Below are 20,298 nucleotides of genomic sequence, written 5' to 3'. Positions count from 1 at the left end.
GTCAGTCATATAATGGAAGTCTATGGGGATCTCCTAAAGGAGCATGAACAGAGAAGTCCAAAGTAAACATGATTTAATGGCTCGTAAATGTAAGTACACATTGATAGCCTAAGACCCGAAACGAGCGGTTTGTGTGAGAAAACGAACAGTATTTATATCGTTTTACCTCTTGTAACCACAGCCACGTCCAACTGATCTGAAGGCACGGGCAAATCAGTCTGCGCAAGTGCCGGAAGTGATCGCTTGCGTGTGTACGTCACTCATTGTTTAAACAGAGATTTCCAAAGTTTTACCTTTCACTGTGAAGATCTAAACTTATTTAGATATACAGGAAATCCCAATGGAAGACGATTTCGATATATCTAAATAATATGTTTAGATCTTCACTGTGAAAACAAAGACACCTACATCTTGGATGCCCTTGAGGTAACCTAAAACATATCAAAAATGTATTTCAAAGTGAACTAGCCTATCCCTTTAAGATTAATACCATTTAATGTTGGATTTCAGGACATTTTTGTTTACTTATGCGCAACTTTGCGTCTGTGTTGGGTCACCACTTCTGTGTTCTAATATAAAATCTGAGCCTGAAGCCAGAGCAGTTGAGAAGCAGTGATCTAGACAGCAGCTCTTGCTGTGGTGGATGCTGATTCAGTCCTTTCTCCTCTCAGCGCCTTCCTGCTCCTGTTTGGGTGTTTCTCTCTCTCTCTCTCTCTCTCTCTCTCTCTCTCTCTCTCTCTCTCTCTCGTCTACCATTCATTCTGTCTGACATGCAGTCGTTTGTTGTTGTCTTTTCCTCGCCCTCTTCCAGACACCCTGTGGAGAGAGTGATGAAGGAGAATACAGGAGAATACAGAAGAGGGAGAAAATGACGAGGAGGGAGAGGAAAAAACGAGAGTGATGGCGTAAAACTAGCGTTGAGCGTTTGAGCCTTTGTTCTACTTTTATGTTAAGCAGGAATGAAAAATGCTGCGATGCGGTTAGAGAATTACCAGATCTGAGTCTGATTTGTGCATTTAAATGTGTGCTGTAGCTTTAATAAGGACATGTTGTCTTGAGCAGGTTAAAGATATCAGTCTAGTTGAAGTGTGTCACTGTTTCCACATAATTGATTCTCTCTCTTTTTTTTCTCTCTCTCTCATCTTCTTCTCACAGCCTTCCCCATCCATCTCATCTGCCCCAGTAATGCACTCCCAGCTATAAATATATTATTATAAGCGTGTAGAATACAACAATCACAAAGCATTTATAAAATTGTGAATAATTTACTGGTGGTAGTACGAAACAAATGTTTGAGTGGCTAATATCAGAGCATCGTATATCATGCCGGAGCATTGTGTATGTCAACGTATATCCTTCTTTTAGATCGAACAAGCAATTTCAGGCTATTTTGGAAGTAGCTGTGAATTTAAAACACAGTTTAAAACCATGAAAAAGAGTAAAACATGGAAATATCTGTGGTGAAGATGCATTTTGTTGCGCTCTGCTCTAAATATTTAATCAGCTAGATATTGCTCTTCTGTAGAGTTAAACATGCATAGTGATGTCTAAACAATTTGATTATGATGATTCATTAACAAATTGATCTAAATTAAAATGTTTCTTTTATTTCATATCTTCTAACCATAGATAACTGAAAAGGTCATTGTAAAAAATCACTGGTCATTAACATGAGCAGACTGTCACCGTCTAAAAGTTTGTAATCGCATATTTTCAAACAAACAAACCTTCAACACCCATGTTATATACAAACATCCTCACAACTCGAATGTATTCTAACAGGCATATTGTAGAGCACAAAGGGAATTCTTTCAGATTGTGCAATGCTTAAGGTTCAGTCATAACACTGGTTTATTTTGTGAAATCTTCTTGATTCATGCCACAAGCACCCAATCCTTTACTCCCATTGGCTGAGGAACATACTGAGGGGCGTGGCAATGGTCAACTAAGCTACCAAGTCGACCACTTGTAGACATTACGCCCACATATGTGTTTGTTCGGGTGTGTGTGTGAGAGAGAGACACAGTGGTTAGACTGACGTTACTTAAAAACCTCTCTCGGCTTGACCTGTGTAAAAGAAATATTCATTATACAGTATGTTGGTAAAAAAAAAAAAAAAAAAGCTGTGTAGTTTTAGATACTTTCTTAAAGATACACTAACCAGAAATAGATTCTTTGGACTCTTTAAAAGTTTTGGACTCTGTAATAATGTTTTTGATTTTATTTGATCAAAATACAGTAAGAACAGCAATATTGAGAAATTTAAGCCATCACTCCAGTCTTCAGTGTCGCATGATCCTTCAGAAATCATTAATATGTGGATTTGCTGCTCAAAAAAACATTTCTTATTGAAAACAGTTGTTTTTGTGGAAACTATGATACTTTAATTTTCAGTATTCTTTGATACATTGAAAGTTAAAAACAACAGCATGTCTATGAAATAACGTTTTGTAACTTTACGAAAGTCATTTTGATCCATTTAATTCATCCTTGCTAAATTAATTACTAATTAATAAATGAATTACTGACTCCAAACTTTTGAATGGTAGTTTCTGTCTATTTTTTTTCTAAAACTGGTAGTTTATGATAATGGTGGATGAATACATGTCAAATATTGCAGTGTAACATTAACATTTTGCAGTAACATACTTTGCAGAATCAGATTAAAGTTGGCAGTCCAGCAAATTTTCCGAAAGTGAATCCATCTCCTGCATTCTGATCCCAACAGGGGATCATCACACACGTTCTTCATTCCTGCCTCCCCTGTCGCACTCTTGCAGAGGAACATATGGGCGAGAATGTGGCATGCATAATTAAACAGATCCACCAATAAAATGTTAACACCGATCTGTTTAAAAATTCTAATTCTGCCTCATTTCTTTTTTCCAGCATAATTTGTTCTCATAACTTTAAGAATTGCTCATCGAGAGTTTCCCTTGAATCATTAAATTGTTGTACAAGAGTCAAGTACTCTGTATAATGCCTTTTAAATTGCACACGAGATACTTGGCTGTGCCTCAGCTCTTAATACAAGTAGCTAATGACGGACTAAGAGGTTGAACAAAGAAGCTTCGTTCAAGTTTCCTTCTTTAAATAGCAATAAATAAACGTAATGCTATGCCACTGTGGCCCCTTAGCGTGTGATTGGTGTTTGCGTGTTTGACATCTGTCAGTTTTAATAGTGGCGGCTCCTCCACTCATCCCATGGGGCTTTATCTTCCACTCAGCACACAAATCTCCCAATCAATTTACCAAATGAAACCGGGTGTGCAGTGCTTAAAAGAACAGTCCATGCTTACTGAGCATGAGAAGAGAGGGAGAGAGAGAATATTGTTTATGTGACCTGTTCCCCGGCATTAACCCAATTCATTCATCCAGGATTAGGATGCTTTATTAAAGGAACAACGGAGGGTAAAAGAGAGTGAAAACACAGAGAAGAGGCTCAAGAAGCTAAGACAGAATAAGAGATTGAGAATGAGCTGATCGATCTTGAAATATCTGTATATCGGAGTTTGATTTTGCATTAAAAATGTGTTTTAACACTGACCTACTATTTATAAAGTAAGAATGTTAATGTACATTATAAGCTTTGAAGTGAAAAAATTAACTTGGTAAGAAATGCTTGATTTTTATTTCATCAAATAAATATTTATTGATGTATATGAATAAACTACACTCTACACTATAGAATTTGTTAAAGATTGATATTTTGTTAAAGTTTGTGTGTGTATTATATACAGTATGTATATATATATATATATATATATATATATATATATATATATATATATATACTGTAGATATACATATAAGATCATCTCACATTTCATTTATTATGACAAGAGATGAGAGTGAAACTGAAATACTGGATGAATAGAAGGAGAAAGTGCTCAAGGACAAGTTGTGTGTGTGCGTGTGTGTGTTTTTTTTTAGAGATGGTCCTCACTGCAGAACACGAAATCCACAGGGAGGAATCGGATCCAGATCCAACTCCTCCCACCTTACATAAACCTAAACCTACCCAGCTCCACCCCCTGATCTCTAAACACACCCCTAAACCTACCCAGCTCCACCTCCTGATCCCTCAACCCACCCCTTAACCTACCCAGCTCCACCTCCTGATCCCTAAACCCACCCCTAAACCTACCCAGCTCCACCTCCTGATCCCTCAACCCACCCCTTAACCTACCCAGCTCCACCTCCTGATCCCTAAACACACCCCTAAACCTACCCAGCTCCACCCCCTGATCCCTAAATACACCCCTAAACCTACCCAGCTCCACCTCCTGATCCCTAAACACACCCCTAAACCTACCCAGCTCCACCCCCTGATCCCTAAATACACCCCTAAACCTACCCAGCTCCACCTCCTGATCCCTAAACACACCCCTAAACCTACCCAGCTCCACCCCCTGATCCCTAAATACACCCCTAAACCTACCCAGCTCCACCCCCTGATCCCTAAATACACCCCTAAACCTACCCAGCTCCACCTCCTGATCCCTCAACCCACCCCTTAACCTACCCAGCTCCACCTCCTGATCCCTAAACCTACCCAGCTCCACCCCCTGATCCCTAAATACACCCCTAAACCTACCCAGCTCCACCTCCTGATCCCTAAACACACCCCTAAACCTACCCAACTCCACCCCTCAGATCTGGATCCGACTCCGCCCTTTGGATCTTGTGTTCTGCAATGAGGTGCTACTGCTTTTTTTGCACGTTATCAGTGGATTTAAACTGCTAAGCTTGCACAAGGAAAGCCAAGAATCGGTGGATCCTGAGGTCTCATCAATAAGGATGACAGAATACCTTGAACTGGCTGTAGGCGTCATGAAACTCACACACCTCATATATATTATTATTATGATTACACATCTTGTTGAAATACTTGATTCTGATTGATCAATCTTATGTAATCAATCTTCCATGTAATGATAAACTGGAATTGTATATTTGACAGGTTCTTCAAAGTAATAATGTGTTCATTATTGTCATACACCATTCAAAAGTTTCGGGTCTGTAAGATTTTTTTTTTTAAGATTGTTATAAAGAAATGAATGCTTTTATTGGATTCATTATGATTCATTAAATTTACATTCAAAAGTGACAGAAAAGACAATTATAATGTTACAAATTTTTTGTCTTGAATTCTGAACAGTAATTCTAAAATAAAAAATAAAATAAAATAAAAAATAAAATAAAAGTATCATGATTTCCACTAACAGAACATTGCAGAACATTTTCAACATTGATAATAAGAATTGTTATTTAAGCACCGAATCAGAATATTAGAAGGATCTGAAGGATCTTGTGACGCTGAAGACTGGAGTAATGATGTTGAAAATTCAACTTTACCTTATATTCAAAGTGCAAATATACCTTTTTTAAATAAGATAAATTCAACATTGGTGAATTTCGTTATCTTTTTTATTCATGAAAAGATAAAGTAAACAATCCTGACCACCCTGTCAGGGTTTGGACAGTTTCATGCGGTTTTAGCCAATATACAGGGTTTATGGTTCAGCTTTATGCTAAATCAACTCAAATATTTAAATTGTTACTTTGGTGTTTCACCATTCTGTTCTGAAATGGAAACCAAAACTTGAGTACATTACAAAAACATTCGTGTGCTTAGAGGAAGATAAAGCCATACAGAATGAGTGTTATTTTAGGGCGACAACCTGTCATGGTAGCTTTGTGGAGTGTCTTAGAGGCTAATAAGCGACGATTACAGGTTTAGAAAGAGTGTCTAAGGTGTTTATAAAGTGTTTGTAAGGGATTGCCTGTTTTATGTAGCTTATACCACTCTGATTTAGACAAGGGTGAGTGGTCTAAGCAGCTGATCTATCCTGACAGCAGTAATCCCCCCACGATCCCTCTCAGACTGTGTGTGTGTGTCTTAGCAAAACAGCGGAATGGAGCAGATTGAATAGGGATGGAGTGAGAGAGAGTTAAATTATAAAAGAGTCTCATAATGACCGGGGTATGAAGTGTGTGTGTCTGTGTCTAAGTGAATAACCTCTAGGGAAGGTGTTATTCTGGTGCTCAGACTGCCTGATATTCATCCCTCTTTGCACACACACTTGTGGTCTACAGCCAGGAAGGAAGTTCTGGTGTGCTGTTGACTGTTCTTGCAAAGTGAAAGCCAGAGGAGAAACAGCATGTTCGCTGAGATCTCTCAGACCACTGTGGTATTGCAAACAACTCTCTTTCTGCCTCTAAACTGGAGATGAATTATTAAAAGCTCAGCTAAGTTCACTAATAACTGCACATAGGCTGTATGATGTGCTGCTGAAGAAGTGCTTGTTTAAAACGTGTTTTTGTGATTCAGAGCTTTTAAAAATAAAATGTGGATATTTAGCTTTAGCGTGTGTATCCCAGAGGATACGGACCGAACCTGCTGGAAAGTTGCTTAATATTGTGTATTTTTTGATGTGGGGAAGGCTCACAGGGAGATTGCATCCTCACATATCTGTTTTATAGAGTGAATTAAAATTGTATGAAAGATTTCACTTGCTTTTTGCAGACTAGCCAGCAGTTCATATGAGTTAACAGATAAAGAAATATACTAAATAAAACGTTAAAGGGTTAGCTCACCCAAAAATCGGTCATCATTTATGCACCATCATGTCGTTCCTGCGAAGCACAAAAAAAGATATTTTGAACAATGCTGGTAGCAGTTTTGGTTACCATTGAGTTTCATGGCAAAATGTGTACCTTTAGTAGGATAATCGGTTGTACCCCAAAATGTAAAAATTTTACACACTTGTTTTTTTCATGAGAGTGTATGGACAAAAAATATATATCACAAAATATCATCTTTTATGTTCCAAAGAAGAAAAGCATTCAGGTTTAGAACGACATGAGGGTGTGTAAATGATGACCGAATATACATATTTTTGATTTTGGGTAACAGTTTCATTTGTCAACATTAGTTAACATTAGTTACAAACAACCTGCTAAAGCATTTATTAATCTTATTTAATGTTAATTTTGATGTTTATTAATACATTATTAAAATCAAGTTGTGCCAGTCAATATTTAATGGAGATAAAATGAACTAACAACGAACAACAAACTAATAATCAAGAATAACAGTTACTGTAGGAAATACATTGTTACTTAATAGTTGATGCATCAGATAATGTTCACTTATGGGACCTTATTGTAAAGCGATACTGATCATTAAAGAAAATCTATTATGTTTATAGTGGTAGGGCATAGAAAATATAATTAGCTCAGCTATAAAACTATTAGAAGTCAATGAAAATTCTAAACTGTAACGTGTGTGTTTTAATTGAAGAAAGTGTCTTCAAATAGATGAGGGATAACGGTACATTGTAAAAAACACACACACTGCTCTTCATTTCTTTGTTTACGATAATCTGTCTCTCATTATTAGATATGAGCCGGCAGACCTGTGTGTGCTTGGTATTCTGCACCGCACTCATACATATACACCTGCAAGGTATCAGGATCTCAGGAGAACTATACATGGGAATCAAACTTTCTCTCCCCCTGTAAACAAAGCCCTCCTGTCTGTGTAGTCAAACAGACACTGTGTTTGCCCAGTAGATGAGAAACGCAAAGGCAGAACATGTGAGCAGATCAAAAAAGAAGAAATGCCAAAGGTCTGTCCCCCATCAGGGACTGTAAGACATCAGGGCAGCAAGCAGACATTACAGGAGCCTGTGTTTTTCATGGAGCAGAGAAAGTGGAAGACACTTTGTAAATGCATCATGTGATCAAGTAGTTAACCATTGTTACATTTTCAACTCACTTACCGATAACTAGAGAGGTGGGGGACCTGCTTTCTGGTGTAATGCAGATATACAGTATGCTTCTTGATTTCTTTGTTTTGCTATTTATTCTCTTTATATTAGGGCTGTGCAAAAATTAATTGCGATTAATCGCATCCAAAATAAAAGTCTGTGTTTACATAATATATTTGTGTGTGCTGTATATAATTATTTTGTATATATAAATACCTATGCATGCATGTATATATTTAAGAATTATTTGCGCTTAAATTCTGTATATATATATATAAATACATAATCTATATTATATAAATATAAATATTTAATATATGAATAACACATTTTCTTAAATATATACATGCATGTGTGTGTATTTATATATACAAAATAATTAGATACAGCACACACAAATATATTATGTAAACACAGACTTTTATTTTGGATGCGATTAATCACAATTAATTTTTGCACAGCCCTACTTTATATATATATATATATATATATATATATATATATATATATATAGTACATACTTTTTTTAATTAAATTATTCTAACCTCTATTATCTTTTATTTTTGTTAATTAATTTACTTATAATTATATTTAAATATTTTTAAATGCAATAATTATTAAACATATCTAAATTTCATAATTTATTACTTTAATATTTTATATTATTAATATTTATTTTATTTATTACTTTAAAAAATATTTAAATAGAATTTCATATAAATTAAATGATTGTTTATAGTATAATAATGTGAATATATATATATATATATATATATATATATATATATATATATATATACATACACACAAGTAGTTAAAAAGCAATTTATTTTACTTGTCTGTACTTTTGTAATGTTGAATCAAATTGTACAAACCTCTATCATTTGTAAAATAGTATTTAACTATTTGTAATTAAATGAACAAAATTTAAAAATGTTTCAATTGAATCTTAAATAAATGAATTAATATAAATAAAGCATTTTAAAATTATGCGTTATCCATTGAGCGAATACATAAGTTTGTGAACCAATATAACAATCTAAAAAATGTTTGATTATGATTTATCCTCCTGGTTGATATATTGGTCTATAACTCATGCATTGACTGATTACATTTCTATAGAGCTGCAATAATTCGAATAATTCTCTATTCGGTTAACATTATTATTCAGCGTTCAGTAAGAGATTTAAACAGTGTGGAGGTATTCATGCTAACAGTGTAAGACACAATAACAGTAGAATGGCTTAATAAAACAGTCAGATGCAGTTGAAGGCTGACCGTGTTGTCTTTGTGTTGTAGTGTATCGGCTAAGCAGAGCCCGTCCCGAGTGACCTTGCCCTGAGGTGGAGTGGAGGGAGGAGGGTGGACAGAAGTGGGGTTGGGTGGGGGTGTACACACAGATGGTGGAGAGTATGGTTCCAGGGTATTTCGGAGGGGCCTAGCTTGGACAAACGCAAATAAATAAGCCTCTTCACCCAGCAGAGAGAAAGAGAGAGCCGCATTGTTATAGAACTGCTGAGATGGATCTTTGAAGACAGCCAAGGTAAAGTAAAGCAATTCAAGAATGTACCAAGTAATAATTAGACCGGTCCGCCAGGGCCGAAGGTGTGGAGAGCTGTGCAGACGATATCGGATGGGAAGGTTTTGACGTAGCCCCATGCGGTTCTGTGGTTCTGCGTTCTGCAAGGTTGAGGACACAGAGCCCAGCTGCGGCAGGAATGAATGCTGAATAAATTAAGCATTCTGCCAAGTTAACACTTGCCTGGCAGAGGCTCTTTCCCTCCAAGCCCAGGTGTGTGTGAATGTGTGCACTGTACGTGTGAGAACATTTTTATTGTGTAAATATGTTTTGTGCGAATGCAGTATGTGTGCATGCTTTATCACACAAGTGTGTGTGTGTGTGCACATCTTACTCTTTCCAGTGTCTGGCACTGGTAGGGGGATGGGAGTGTGTGTGTGTGTGTGTGTGTGTGTGTGTGTGTGTGTGTGTGTGTGTGTGTGTGCGCAGAAGTGCGTGCCAGGAACAGTTCGGGAATTTGAGGCGGTGTTTCAAAGGGTCCCAGGATAGTTAGCAGGCTTCAAAGCAGCAAGACTGGAGCTTGTTCTCTCCTTCACATCCATCCACCCACACACCTACAATCTTTACTCGCTTTCCCCCCTCAATAACAGGATTTAATATATATATATATATGCATATATATATACATTTTTTTTTCTCCCTAAAATCTATTTTTACATGTCTGAACAAAATGTGGATAACCTCAGCGCCCTAAGGATATTTTTTTTTTGTGATGGGGTGTACATGGTAGGCATGGCACAATGTGGTTAACCAGGCTGGCATGAAGGCTGGCTCTTGTCTCCAAGCCACACAAATAGAGAGGGAGAGACAGAAAGAGAGAGCTGATATGTGTTGTTGTGGAAGTAGGTCAGGCGTCACATTCATTAACATCCTCCTCTCATGCCCAATGATGTGAGCCGCTCCCACTATCACACACACATGTACATGTACATCTTGCTGCATGTGCACACGCATAAATCAGGCCACGCATAACTTGCATATTAAACATTATCAGAGCTTATCAATTCAAAGCAGATGCTTACATTCGCCATGAATTTGTGAAAAAAAAAAAAAATAATAATTGTTGGTACATTATGTCGGCCATCATTTCATAGCGCTTTAACCCCACCATCGAGGCAATAGATGTAAACAAACTTGGTTACCGTGGAGATAAAAGCAGTACTTAGTGTCTGCCTGCTCTCTGGACGACTGGACTTCTGCCAGAGCGGCACAGCAGAGCGCTCTACACAACTCTGTCCCACTTTCTTTCGCACGCTTTCCTCGCATGCACCCTCTCTCTCTATCTCGCTCCCTCTTCCATTATCCACTCCACTTTCTAATTCTACCTGCTTTGCAAAAGTTGTGTGCCTGAGTCAGTCCCTTTCTCTCCTCTTATGTCGTCTCCTTCCTTGCTTTCTGCCCACTCCATTCATCCTTGTCTCATTCTTTCCTAACTCTTGCAGTCATAAGCTTTCCCTCTTTCTCTGTCCCTCCCCCTCTCTACTCTTAGCAAGGTCACTTGGAGTTGCATGACAAAGCGACTTCACTGACATTCAGCAACAACCCCTCTCTCTCTCTCACTCTCTCTCTCTCCTTCCCTTCCTGTAGTCCTGCACTGCTGCTTCTCAGTCATTTTCCCATGACAATTAGTTAAAGCCTGGACCTAAATATAGATATATTTGACTTTTGGCCAAATAAAACCTTACTTGGTCTTTAATATGGGATCTCAATCCAAGGATGTAACCAAAAGTCCAAGATTGTTGGAACAGTTTATGAATGAGAATCAATGGTAAATTGTTTCAGAACCTTGGAGATGTGATTGATGATCAGTAAAACTTCAGAGAACTGCCCGGTCCTGTAGATTTGCCTGTACATTAGGAAGATCAGGAGCATGCTACGCAACCCAAGCTGTTCTATCCAGACTGGACTATTGTGATGCTCTCTTGTCAAGTCTTCCAACATCAACTGTCAAGCCTCTGCAACTGATCCAGAATACAGCAGCAATAGTGGTCTTTAATGAGCCAAAGAGAGCGCATGTCATACCTCTCATAAAACTGCACTGGTTGCCAATTGCCACTCGCATCAAGGCACTTATATTTCAAGGCCTTTACCTTGTACTGTTCCATGCTAGTGGAATGACCTGCTTATCTCAACATGAGCAGTTGAGACTTTAGCCATTTTCAAGAAACGGCTGAAGACGCATCTTTAACGTCAACACTGGACTTGACCCACTAACACTTACTATTCTGTATCTAGCCTATTAAAAAACTGTGCTAGACTAACTGGGACTAGTGACAGCACTATTGTTTGGTTGATTGATTGGCTCTCCTAATTTGAAGGTCACTTTGGATAAAAGTCTGCTAAATGATTAAATGTAAAATGGTAAAACAACCAACCAGGTTTTGGAGCAGGTATGAATTTGGAATACCTGTATTTTTTATATGTTTAAAAGTAGTTCAGTTTGAAGTATAATAACCCTTGTTTAGATGACAAAAGCAAGGTCAAACATGCATGCTCTGGGTTAAGTGATAGAACATCCTTTCATGCTCTACCGCACGCATAATTGGTTTTTATATCTCTTGTTAGTTTGATATGGGTAATGATGTCTCTTTTTTGTGGTTTAGGGCATATTTAGTTCTATTTTTCATTGGTATCCTTTAAAATACCTTGTAATTAATGCCTTCATCTTTTTATAGTTGCACAGTCTAATTTATATTTCGCATTTTTAATTATATTCTGGGGTTTTTCATACTTTTGCTTGATTTTATTTATTAATAGGCTACTATTACTAAACTAATGCTGTTGTACTTATTTTGCAATGCAAATAGGCTACAATAGTGAGAGAGAGAAAGAGAGAGAGAGAGTCCAAATTTACATCTTCCTTTCCACCCCGATGGATTTGACAGGGTTAAACATATCTCTCTTTCTTTGTTACCGTCTTGTACGCACGTGAACGGTTGTATTCTGTTCGACAACAAAGGCAGCGGATTGCTTTGATAACCTCTGCTGCTGTGATATCTAATCTATTAAATGCACGCTGAAATGCGAGTTGCATGAAAAGCTGTGTGAGCGCGCGGAACTGAAAGGGGAAGCGGCTTGACGAACTGCTTCACATGAAATGTGTGCGTGTGGCTGGATGCTCTGGAAAGCTTGTTAGGTGTTGGGGTGTAGCTCAGGACAGAAGAAAAAAGAAAGAAAGAACGACTTATCGTGGGCACCATCGGAAACGCTGTTTAACTTGGCGAGCTCTGCCGGATAGAGCGCAAGCTGCGTCCTGACAGACTAAAACGTGTCGTCACTGCTTCTAATGAGCACACTAATAATTTATATTTATCAATACAGTTGGCTGATTGGATAAAGAGCAGACTGGTTTGTTTGTTTTTCAATAAGGGGATCGATAAAGACAGGCGACAGAGGAGCTCAGAGTAAACTCTTGAGGAGGATCAAGCGGTTAAACGCACTGAGCTGTTTTTTGTTTAGGACTGTGAGTGTGCGCATGCGCCATCTAGCGTTCGCTTGGTGAAAAATCTTTTCTTTTATTTTTACTCGTATCTCTTATGGATTTGTGAAAGAGTCGCTGATTATCATAGGAATCAACTTACTGTTGTCTTTCCTTGTTTTTTTTGCAGGAATTTGAGCGACTGATGAAACATAAATTGTTTAAATAATGTTTAACAATTACTCATAAGATTTTAAGGAGTTCTGGCATCATTTACTCACCCTTTATTGTTTTAAACCCATATATGAACTTAAGTGAATGGTAAACAAAGCTGATTAAATGATAAAAATGTTAATTTTGGGGTTAGTAACAAGTAGTAGCATACACAAGTTTTCTTAATAATCATTAGACGTTTTAGCTCTTAATGGCAAACAGAATCGCATGGACAATTCTGTGGCACAGCCCTAACACAGCACAACCAACAAAAGCATCCAAACCAGCTTTTCATTCCTGCTGCACATACCCAAGTGCTGGATCAATATCCATTACCAGCACTAGTGCTGCAGACAAGCCATTCATTTCCACTGCAAAGCACCACGATATTCCCCTTGGGAAGCCGTTTCATCACTCTGCCTGCTACAAGCAAAGATGATTACACCAGATTCATGCTAGGCGTGTCTGTTAGTGCCTCAGATTACCTCTGCTTGTTCTTCAGCTTGATATTAGCTATGTGTGATGCTAAGCATATGTAGTTTAAGATTTAATTGAATTCACACAACATAATAAACCCAGTAATTTCATTTTGTGTTTATGTTTGTGTCTTCATGACGTGAAGCAGATCATTTTGTTCTGCCATTGACGGTTTGTAGTTATCTCTCAAAGTCTTCATAATAGTCTATGATTAATGTTCTACTCCGGTTACGCATGAGTGCGAGGTGTTTTCAGGATTCGGATGGGAGTAGAGGGAGGGAAGAGGGTGGGGAGCATTTCTTCTGTGGGAATAGGAATATGGAATGCCTAGCTGAACTGTTCGGGCGGAGGGGTGCATTTAGACAAAGCCAACAAAAACAAACGTCCATGGCTCTGGGAAGGCAGGGTCTGGTCTGAATCCTCTGTGGTTATTTACAGATGTTTACGACTTTGCTAAGGAAAGAAGCCCTGTTAGAACATGTGGGCTTGGTTGAGATGACCTTTTTAGCGGCTATCACGGTGAGATTATGTGTAGTTACAGTTGTTTGTGTGGGTCAGGTGAAGGTGAGATCATGTCTGTGTGGATAAGATGGCCATTGTTTCGACACGTTTTCATTTGAAAAGTTTGAAACTGAATGCAGGTTTAATTGTGATCTTTCTTTATCTTTGTCTATCTTAGGATCAAGGTGCAGGAATGGTGCCTCATCTTCAGGACGCCCCGTCAGCAGTGCCACGGCAGCCCCAGAGCAGTTACAATAATATGATGCTTAAGAATCAGATAATAAACAAACATCTTCAACAAGTTAGTGTTCAAACTCCTTGTTAAATGTATAATTCTCATAGTGCACTTTTGGTTTCTGAATACCTTTTCATTTGCACTACTGAAGAGGTAGTATTTATTTGCTTTAAAAATGTTCATCAATTATTGTCTGTTTATTCAAGGAAAAGCAAAGGCAAATGGAGCAAATGAATGGAGGGCATATCACAGACTGCCATCAGGTGGCACCATTTCAAGGTACATAACATCGCCACACCATCTACACAAGAAGTCATTTTCCATAAATATTGGTAAACATTGGGGTTTGAATGCATACATTTATTATTTATTATTACTATTAATTGGGAAACCATAATTTATCAATAAGTAGTATTTTAATAAAGAAGCCCTTATGTGGATTAAGTTTGACCATGTTTTATGCAAATTAATAGCTGTATTCCCAATTAGTAGTGGAAATTGTGTTAAATTTGTACAAAAACAAAAAACACACTCACAAAATTGTGTAAATTTGTGTTAAATCACAGAATTATACAAAAGGCCCACCGTTTACTCGGTGCCAAATTTTTGCTATATCCAGTATCATTCAAAGTTTGGGGTTAGCAAGATTTTCTTTTTGTTTGAAAGAAAATTATATTTTTATTGAGTAAGGAATGGATGCATTAAAATTATTTAAAATGACCGTAATGATTTTTACATTGTTACAAAATATTCCTATGAACTTTCAATTTATTAAAAATCCTAAAAAAAAAAAAAAACGTATCATACTTTCCACAAAAATATTAAGTATTAATATTAAATATTACAACTGTTTTTTTAGCAATGATATAAGAATGAATAAGAAATGTTGGTCCCACTTTATATTAAGTGGCTTTAAGTAAGTACTTACATTGTACTTACATGTACTTACATTGAAATGAATCATTTGATAAAATGGACTTATTGTGTACATACATGTTTTTACATTGTACTTATATTTTAAAAATACCAGCATGTAATTACAGCTGTAATTAATTTATGTAATTACATCTGTAATTACACAGCTGACCCATCCCTTACACTTGAGTTAAACCCACTCTTAAACCTACCCATACCACCACACCTGTCCCTAACCTTACCCGTATCACACCTCAATAGCAGCAAAACTGATTTACTATACAACATCGAGCACAATAAGTACATTGTACTTATTTTTAAACGGAAGTACATAGTACTTAAAGCCATTTAATATAAAGTGGGACCAAAATGTTTTTTGAGCAGCAAATCAGCATATTAGAATGATTTCTGAAGGATCATGTGACTAATGGCTGCTGAAAATTCAGTTTTACCATCACAAGAATAAATTACATTTTTATGATTATGATTTCTGTCTTGTAGGTCCAGGTCGACCTCTCCCTCCGGAGTGTGGTGGTTATCCTATGGGAGCTTCTCAGCAGTCGAATTCCACAATGCTCTCCCATAGCGGCCCTTTACCCACAAACCGAATGGGTCTTTCCTCCAGCTCGGTCTCCCAGATGGGCCCGTCGGTTGGAGGATACATGTGCAGCAAAGGTTCTAAACAAACACTCTGCCACCCTTCCCAAGACTTCGGAATGGCGATGCAGCCGGGCCAGAGCATGATGGGAATGGGCGGCCCTCCACGTCAAACGCTACACCCGGCTCACGGTGTGACGCGACCAGGAATGCCGTGTCCCAACCTAACCGGTGTTCCCGTGCCGACCCACCACCTGCGGCAGGCGCTGCACCAAGCCGGAGCTCTTCCGTCACGTATGATGTTCCCTTCCCAGCAGCAGCCCACGTCACAGTCCCAGCTCTGGCAGCACCAGCAAGGGGTGCAACCGCATATGGACCCCGCGAACCACCAACATCCCTTCCCCGCCGGAGGAGCCCCACCTGGATGCGGTGGTCCTCAGTTTCCACAGCGGATGACCGGCGGCATGCCAGCCAACTTCCCTGGTTCCCGTCTACCTCCTAATCAAACACCCCCTGGTTTGGTTGGCAGACCGGACCAGAAGATTCCCACCGCCCAGCCTCTCTCCTCCATGCCCCAACAGAGCCTCAGAATGCGAGGTCCACTTTCCGCTCTAGCTGTTATGAAACCAGGAGGTCCATCCATGATGCACCCAGCTCATGGCATGGCTCCTCCTAGCTACCAGACTGCTTCCGCAGGGAAACACTGTTCACCACAGGGCTACAACCCCGGACACAAGCTGCCCTCCTATGACTACACGTCCCAGCATCAGAGCAATGGGGCGATAACTGGAGGGCTGCAAGGGCCCGGGGGAGGTGGCGGTGCGGAGGTGGACTTCATTGACACTCTGGTGGGAAACAACGAAGACTGGCTGAACAATCTCACCATGATTGATGAATACCTTGAGCAAAACTCATAGGGACTGATTGAAAGCTTCCTAGGTTTGAAAATCACTACACACAGCACCAGAACGAGGTCGTGGGTCCATCATTCTGGAAAGGCGCGTTCACACCAAGAACGATAACTGTAAGGACAAATATATTGTCCACACCAGTGGAAGATAACAGTCTGTTTTTATAAGTGCGCACGCCGGAAATAAACTCTCCAAGAGGGATTACTACGATATTGTTCTTTTGTGTCTTTATCGTTATAGTTGTGGTGTGGACTTCCCTATGCTCATATAAAGTTGTAAAACTTTAGAGTTTATCGTCTTTGGTGTGAACAGGCCTTAAGGTCATAAAGCATTTTTTCATGGCTAGCATAAGTGAGAATGTATCGCACTGCTGAGCCCCCTGAAATGGCTTTTGGCGACCAATAAAACGTGCTTAGAAGATGCCCCATCCTTTTCTCAAAGGTTGCTCTTCCGGTGCTTTTTGCACTGTAGTTTAATATGGAGTGAAACACTGTTTTATGAAAACATGGGCTTTCCCCAGCAGTGTCAAGAAAGTTCTCATTCAGTTAAAGGGATAGTTCACCCAAAAATGAAATTCTGTCATTGTTTACTCACCCTCAAGCCGTTCCAAATCTTCTGTGAAACACAAAAGATATTTTGAAGATCCCTGTAATGAAGTTTAATGGGGTTTAAAACAACACAGACATTCATTGTATTGAATACTTTACTTGAGGGTTGAATAAAATGATGAGAGAATTGTATTTTTTTTGTTATTGAACAATCCCTTTAAAGGCAGCGTGATAACAGTATTGTTGGCAGTCTCGTGCCAGACCAAACAAATGTGCACAGCTTTTCATTCTTGCTATTTGAAAAGTGTATAAAATCATTTCTGTGATGAACTATTTGAGGGTATTTCAAAAGGAGCTTGTCCTGTACATAAAGTATTTTGTAAAATATTTCTTAAACTGTAACATATAAAAGAGAAGTACACATATTTATGCTTCTTTTCTGCTGACGAATTCTTCAGAATTTCTTTGTATATAATTATCAAAAGAATAAATAAAACAGAAATGCAATGATGTAAAGAAAAATGAGTGTCACATTAAAATTGCAAATGAAATATTTTACACTAGGAAACTCTATTGTAATTTGTATTATGCAAGACAGTATGGTTAGTTTTGGAGTAATACTATGTATTACAATGGTGAAAAATTTGTTATGTTTTTGACATAACTGGACTTCTGGTACTCCAGTCTGGCTTAAGAGGGTTATTTGTTTTGTGTTTTTAAAATTGTGAGGTTTGGAGTATAATGTTTCTCACAGCGTTTCATTCTGACATCAATTGCACAGTCTAGAGGTTCTCTAAATTGTGTCATATTGCCATAGCATAATACATTTTACACTAGACACTAGTGTCATTGTAATAATACTATTCCAGCTAACAAAATGAGGATCATGACACTTTTCAGCATTTCTAGGAATGTCTCTTTCTTTGTAAGTGCACACCAGCTTCACTGAAACAGCAGACTCAGAGTAGCAGAGGGACAACAATATATGATCACACCACCTATTATCTAATACAACAGCAACACCTGTCACAGTAAGTGCATAAAACCCACAGTCCTTTGTGCCAGAGTCTTGGGTTTCCAGTAGTTCATGACCATGTAGTTTATGCCATGAACTTTAAGACATTCTGATTTGTGATTAATTGTGATTTATTATATTTTGTCTTCATATTTTTAGATTGGAAAATAAACTGTATAAAATCAAACACGTCGTCTTTTTCTTATACCTGTTGTTCTTACAGTATGTGACTCAAATTTATGACTAGAGAAAAATATTAGCACCACACCTCATTTAGTGCCCAGATGCCTGATAACTGCTGTTCTAGATTGATCTATAGGTACACAGGAACAACAGGGCCATATCGCTTTGTGGCTCCTTATAAAGATGAGGCGGAAATAAAGTGAAAATATTTGGGACATTGATTCAAGTGAGGAGATGCTATTAAACTATTCTTCTCACTTTCATTTCTGTTCTAGTCTGTTTTGAACAATCATAAAAAAATTCTTTATTGGGCCTGAAGTTATTACTATTTTTATGTTTTGATTATTATGGTAAAGAGGTTAATTAATATCTTTGGCTTAAAGAAGTTGTTCACTTTAAAAAAAAAAAAAAAAAACGTTTGCTGATAATTTACTCACCCCCATGTCACCCAAGATGTCCACGTCTTTCTTTCTTCAGTCGAAAAGAAATAAAGGTTTTTGATGAAATCTTTCCAGGATTTTCTCCATGTAATGGACTTCATTGGGAACCAAACAGTTCAAGGTCCAAAAGACAGTTTCAGTGCAGCTTCAAAGGGCTTAAAACGACACCAGACGATGAATAAGGGTCTTATCTAGGACCCTTCGTGACTCGAAAAAAGATTTGTTCATGAACGCGCATCACAGAACAGAGCAAGGCAAGCATTTGTGCTTGTAAAACTTAAACTTTTTTATTTATTTTTTAAATGAGCGATCGTTTCGCTAGATAAGACCCTTATTCATCGCCTGGTGTCGTTTAAAGCCCATTGAAGCTGCACTTGAAACTCTCATTTGGACCTTGAACCGTTTGGTTCCCAATGAAGTCCATTATATGGAGAAAATCCTGAAATGTTTTCATCAAAAATCTTAATTTATTTTCGACTGAAGAAAGAAATACATGGACATCTTGGATGGATGAGTGAGTAAATTATCAGCAAAAGTTTTTTTGTTTTGTTTTTTTTTTTAAAGTGAACTACTCCTTTAAGCTATAGAGGAAAAAGTATTTCTCTTTCCTGTCGTGATTTTATGATTCCTCACATGGTGTTGTTTTCCAAGACACAACTGAACTTATTTCTGTATAATTTTATTCAGTGTTGGCCTTTAGTTTGGGAAATTAAATCACTATTTTCTTATCTAGAGGTAATATGAGAATGTTCATATAAAAGAGAATGTTTTTTTTTATATATATATATATATATAAATACAAAATTGATTTATTAACCATGCAGTGAGAAGACAGTGGAGTCATCTAGGACTCAGGGAACCACACATTAATGTTCTCTATATAAAACACACTGTTTCAAATATTTGATTTCTGGTACGTTAAAAATACATACTGTAGCCTATACAGTATCTGTTCATTTGAATGAAATTGGTATTTTCTTTGGTACTGTTCCTCTTAACGTTTGTGGTTGTGCCTGTTTCATTTTTAGACCAGCAGTTTTGCTTCTGCATATAAAAAGTGGATGTTTTTACACCAACAGCTGGTGGTTTAACAAATTTACCTCTGCTACTATATCATGCAGTTAAGGATCAAAGCTATTGCTACACAACAGAAGTAAGTAAAATCCAACTTGATAATCTACACTCCAAAAGTAACAACTTACTGTAAGTAATGCAAAATAATACAAAACCTTGTGTGTAACTGTGTTCCTGTGTTCCATCCCAGAGCCATTCATTCCCACAAAATGCTTGGTGGGCAGGCACTAATGAAGAACTGTTAACTGCCATCTGTAAGAACTGGTGGAATGATTGGTATGACTATGACACTGCAGGAAGCAGATTGCACGACATTCAGCCATAGACCTCTCTGAGCAAGACTTTTTCGTTTGAAATTTTTATAGGCAATAACGGTTTAGTGCTGTACAGAGAGCTTAATGTGCAAGAAATGAGTGC

The 20,298-nt window shown here is 37.9% G+C and overlaps 1 protein-coding gene across 3 annotated transcripts in view; it reads left to right on the top strand.

Annotated features, from left to right (window-relative positions):
- The window catches only part of LOC120469808 (uncharacterized), an 82,174-nt gene extending 63,803 nt beyond the window's left edge, over positions 1-18,371 (top strand). For all 3 annotated transcript variants that reach the window (XM_089129661.1, XM_039659017.2, XM_039659009.2), the window contains 3 exons: positions 14,142-14,264; positions 14,405-14,477; positions 15,615-18,371. In XM_089129661.1, coding sequence (XP_088985787.1) covers positions 14,142-14,264; positions 14,405-14,477; positions 15,615-16,627 — 1,209 coding nt within the window. In that variant the 3' untranslated portion in view covers positions 16,628-18,371. The remainder of the gene's footprint in view (positions 1-14,141; positions 14,265-14,404; positions 14,478-15,614) is intronic.
- Positions 18,372-20,298: the final 1,927 nt, after the last annotated feature.

Source organism: Pimephales promelas, chromosome 1 (assembly GCF_988280905.1).
Source record: "Pimephales promelas chromosome 1, fPimPro1.hap1.1, whole genome shotgun sequence".
NCBI lineage: Eukaryota > Metazoa > Chordata > Actinopteri > Cypriniformes > Leuciscidae > Pimephales > Pimephales promelas.
This window is presented reverse-complemented; position numbering and strand designations above follow the sequence as displayed.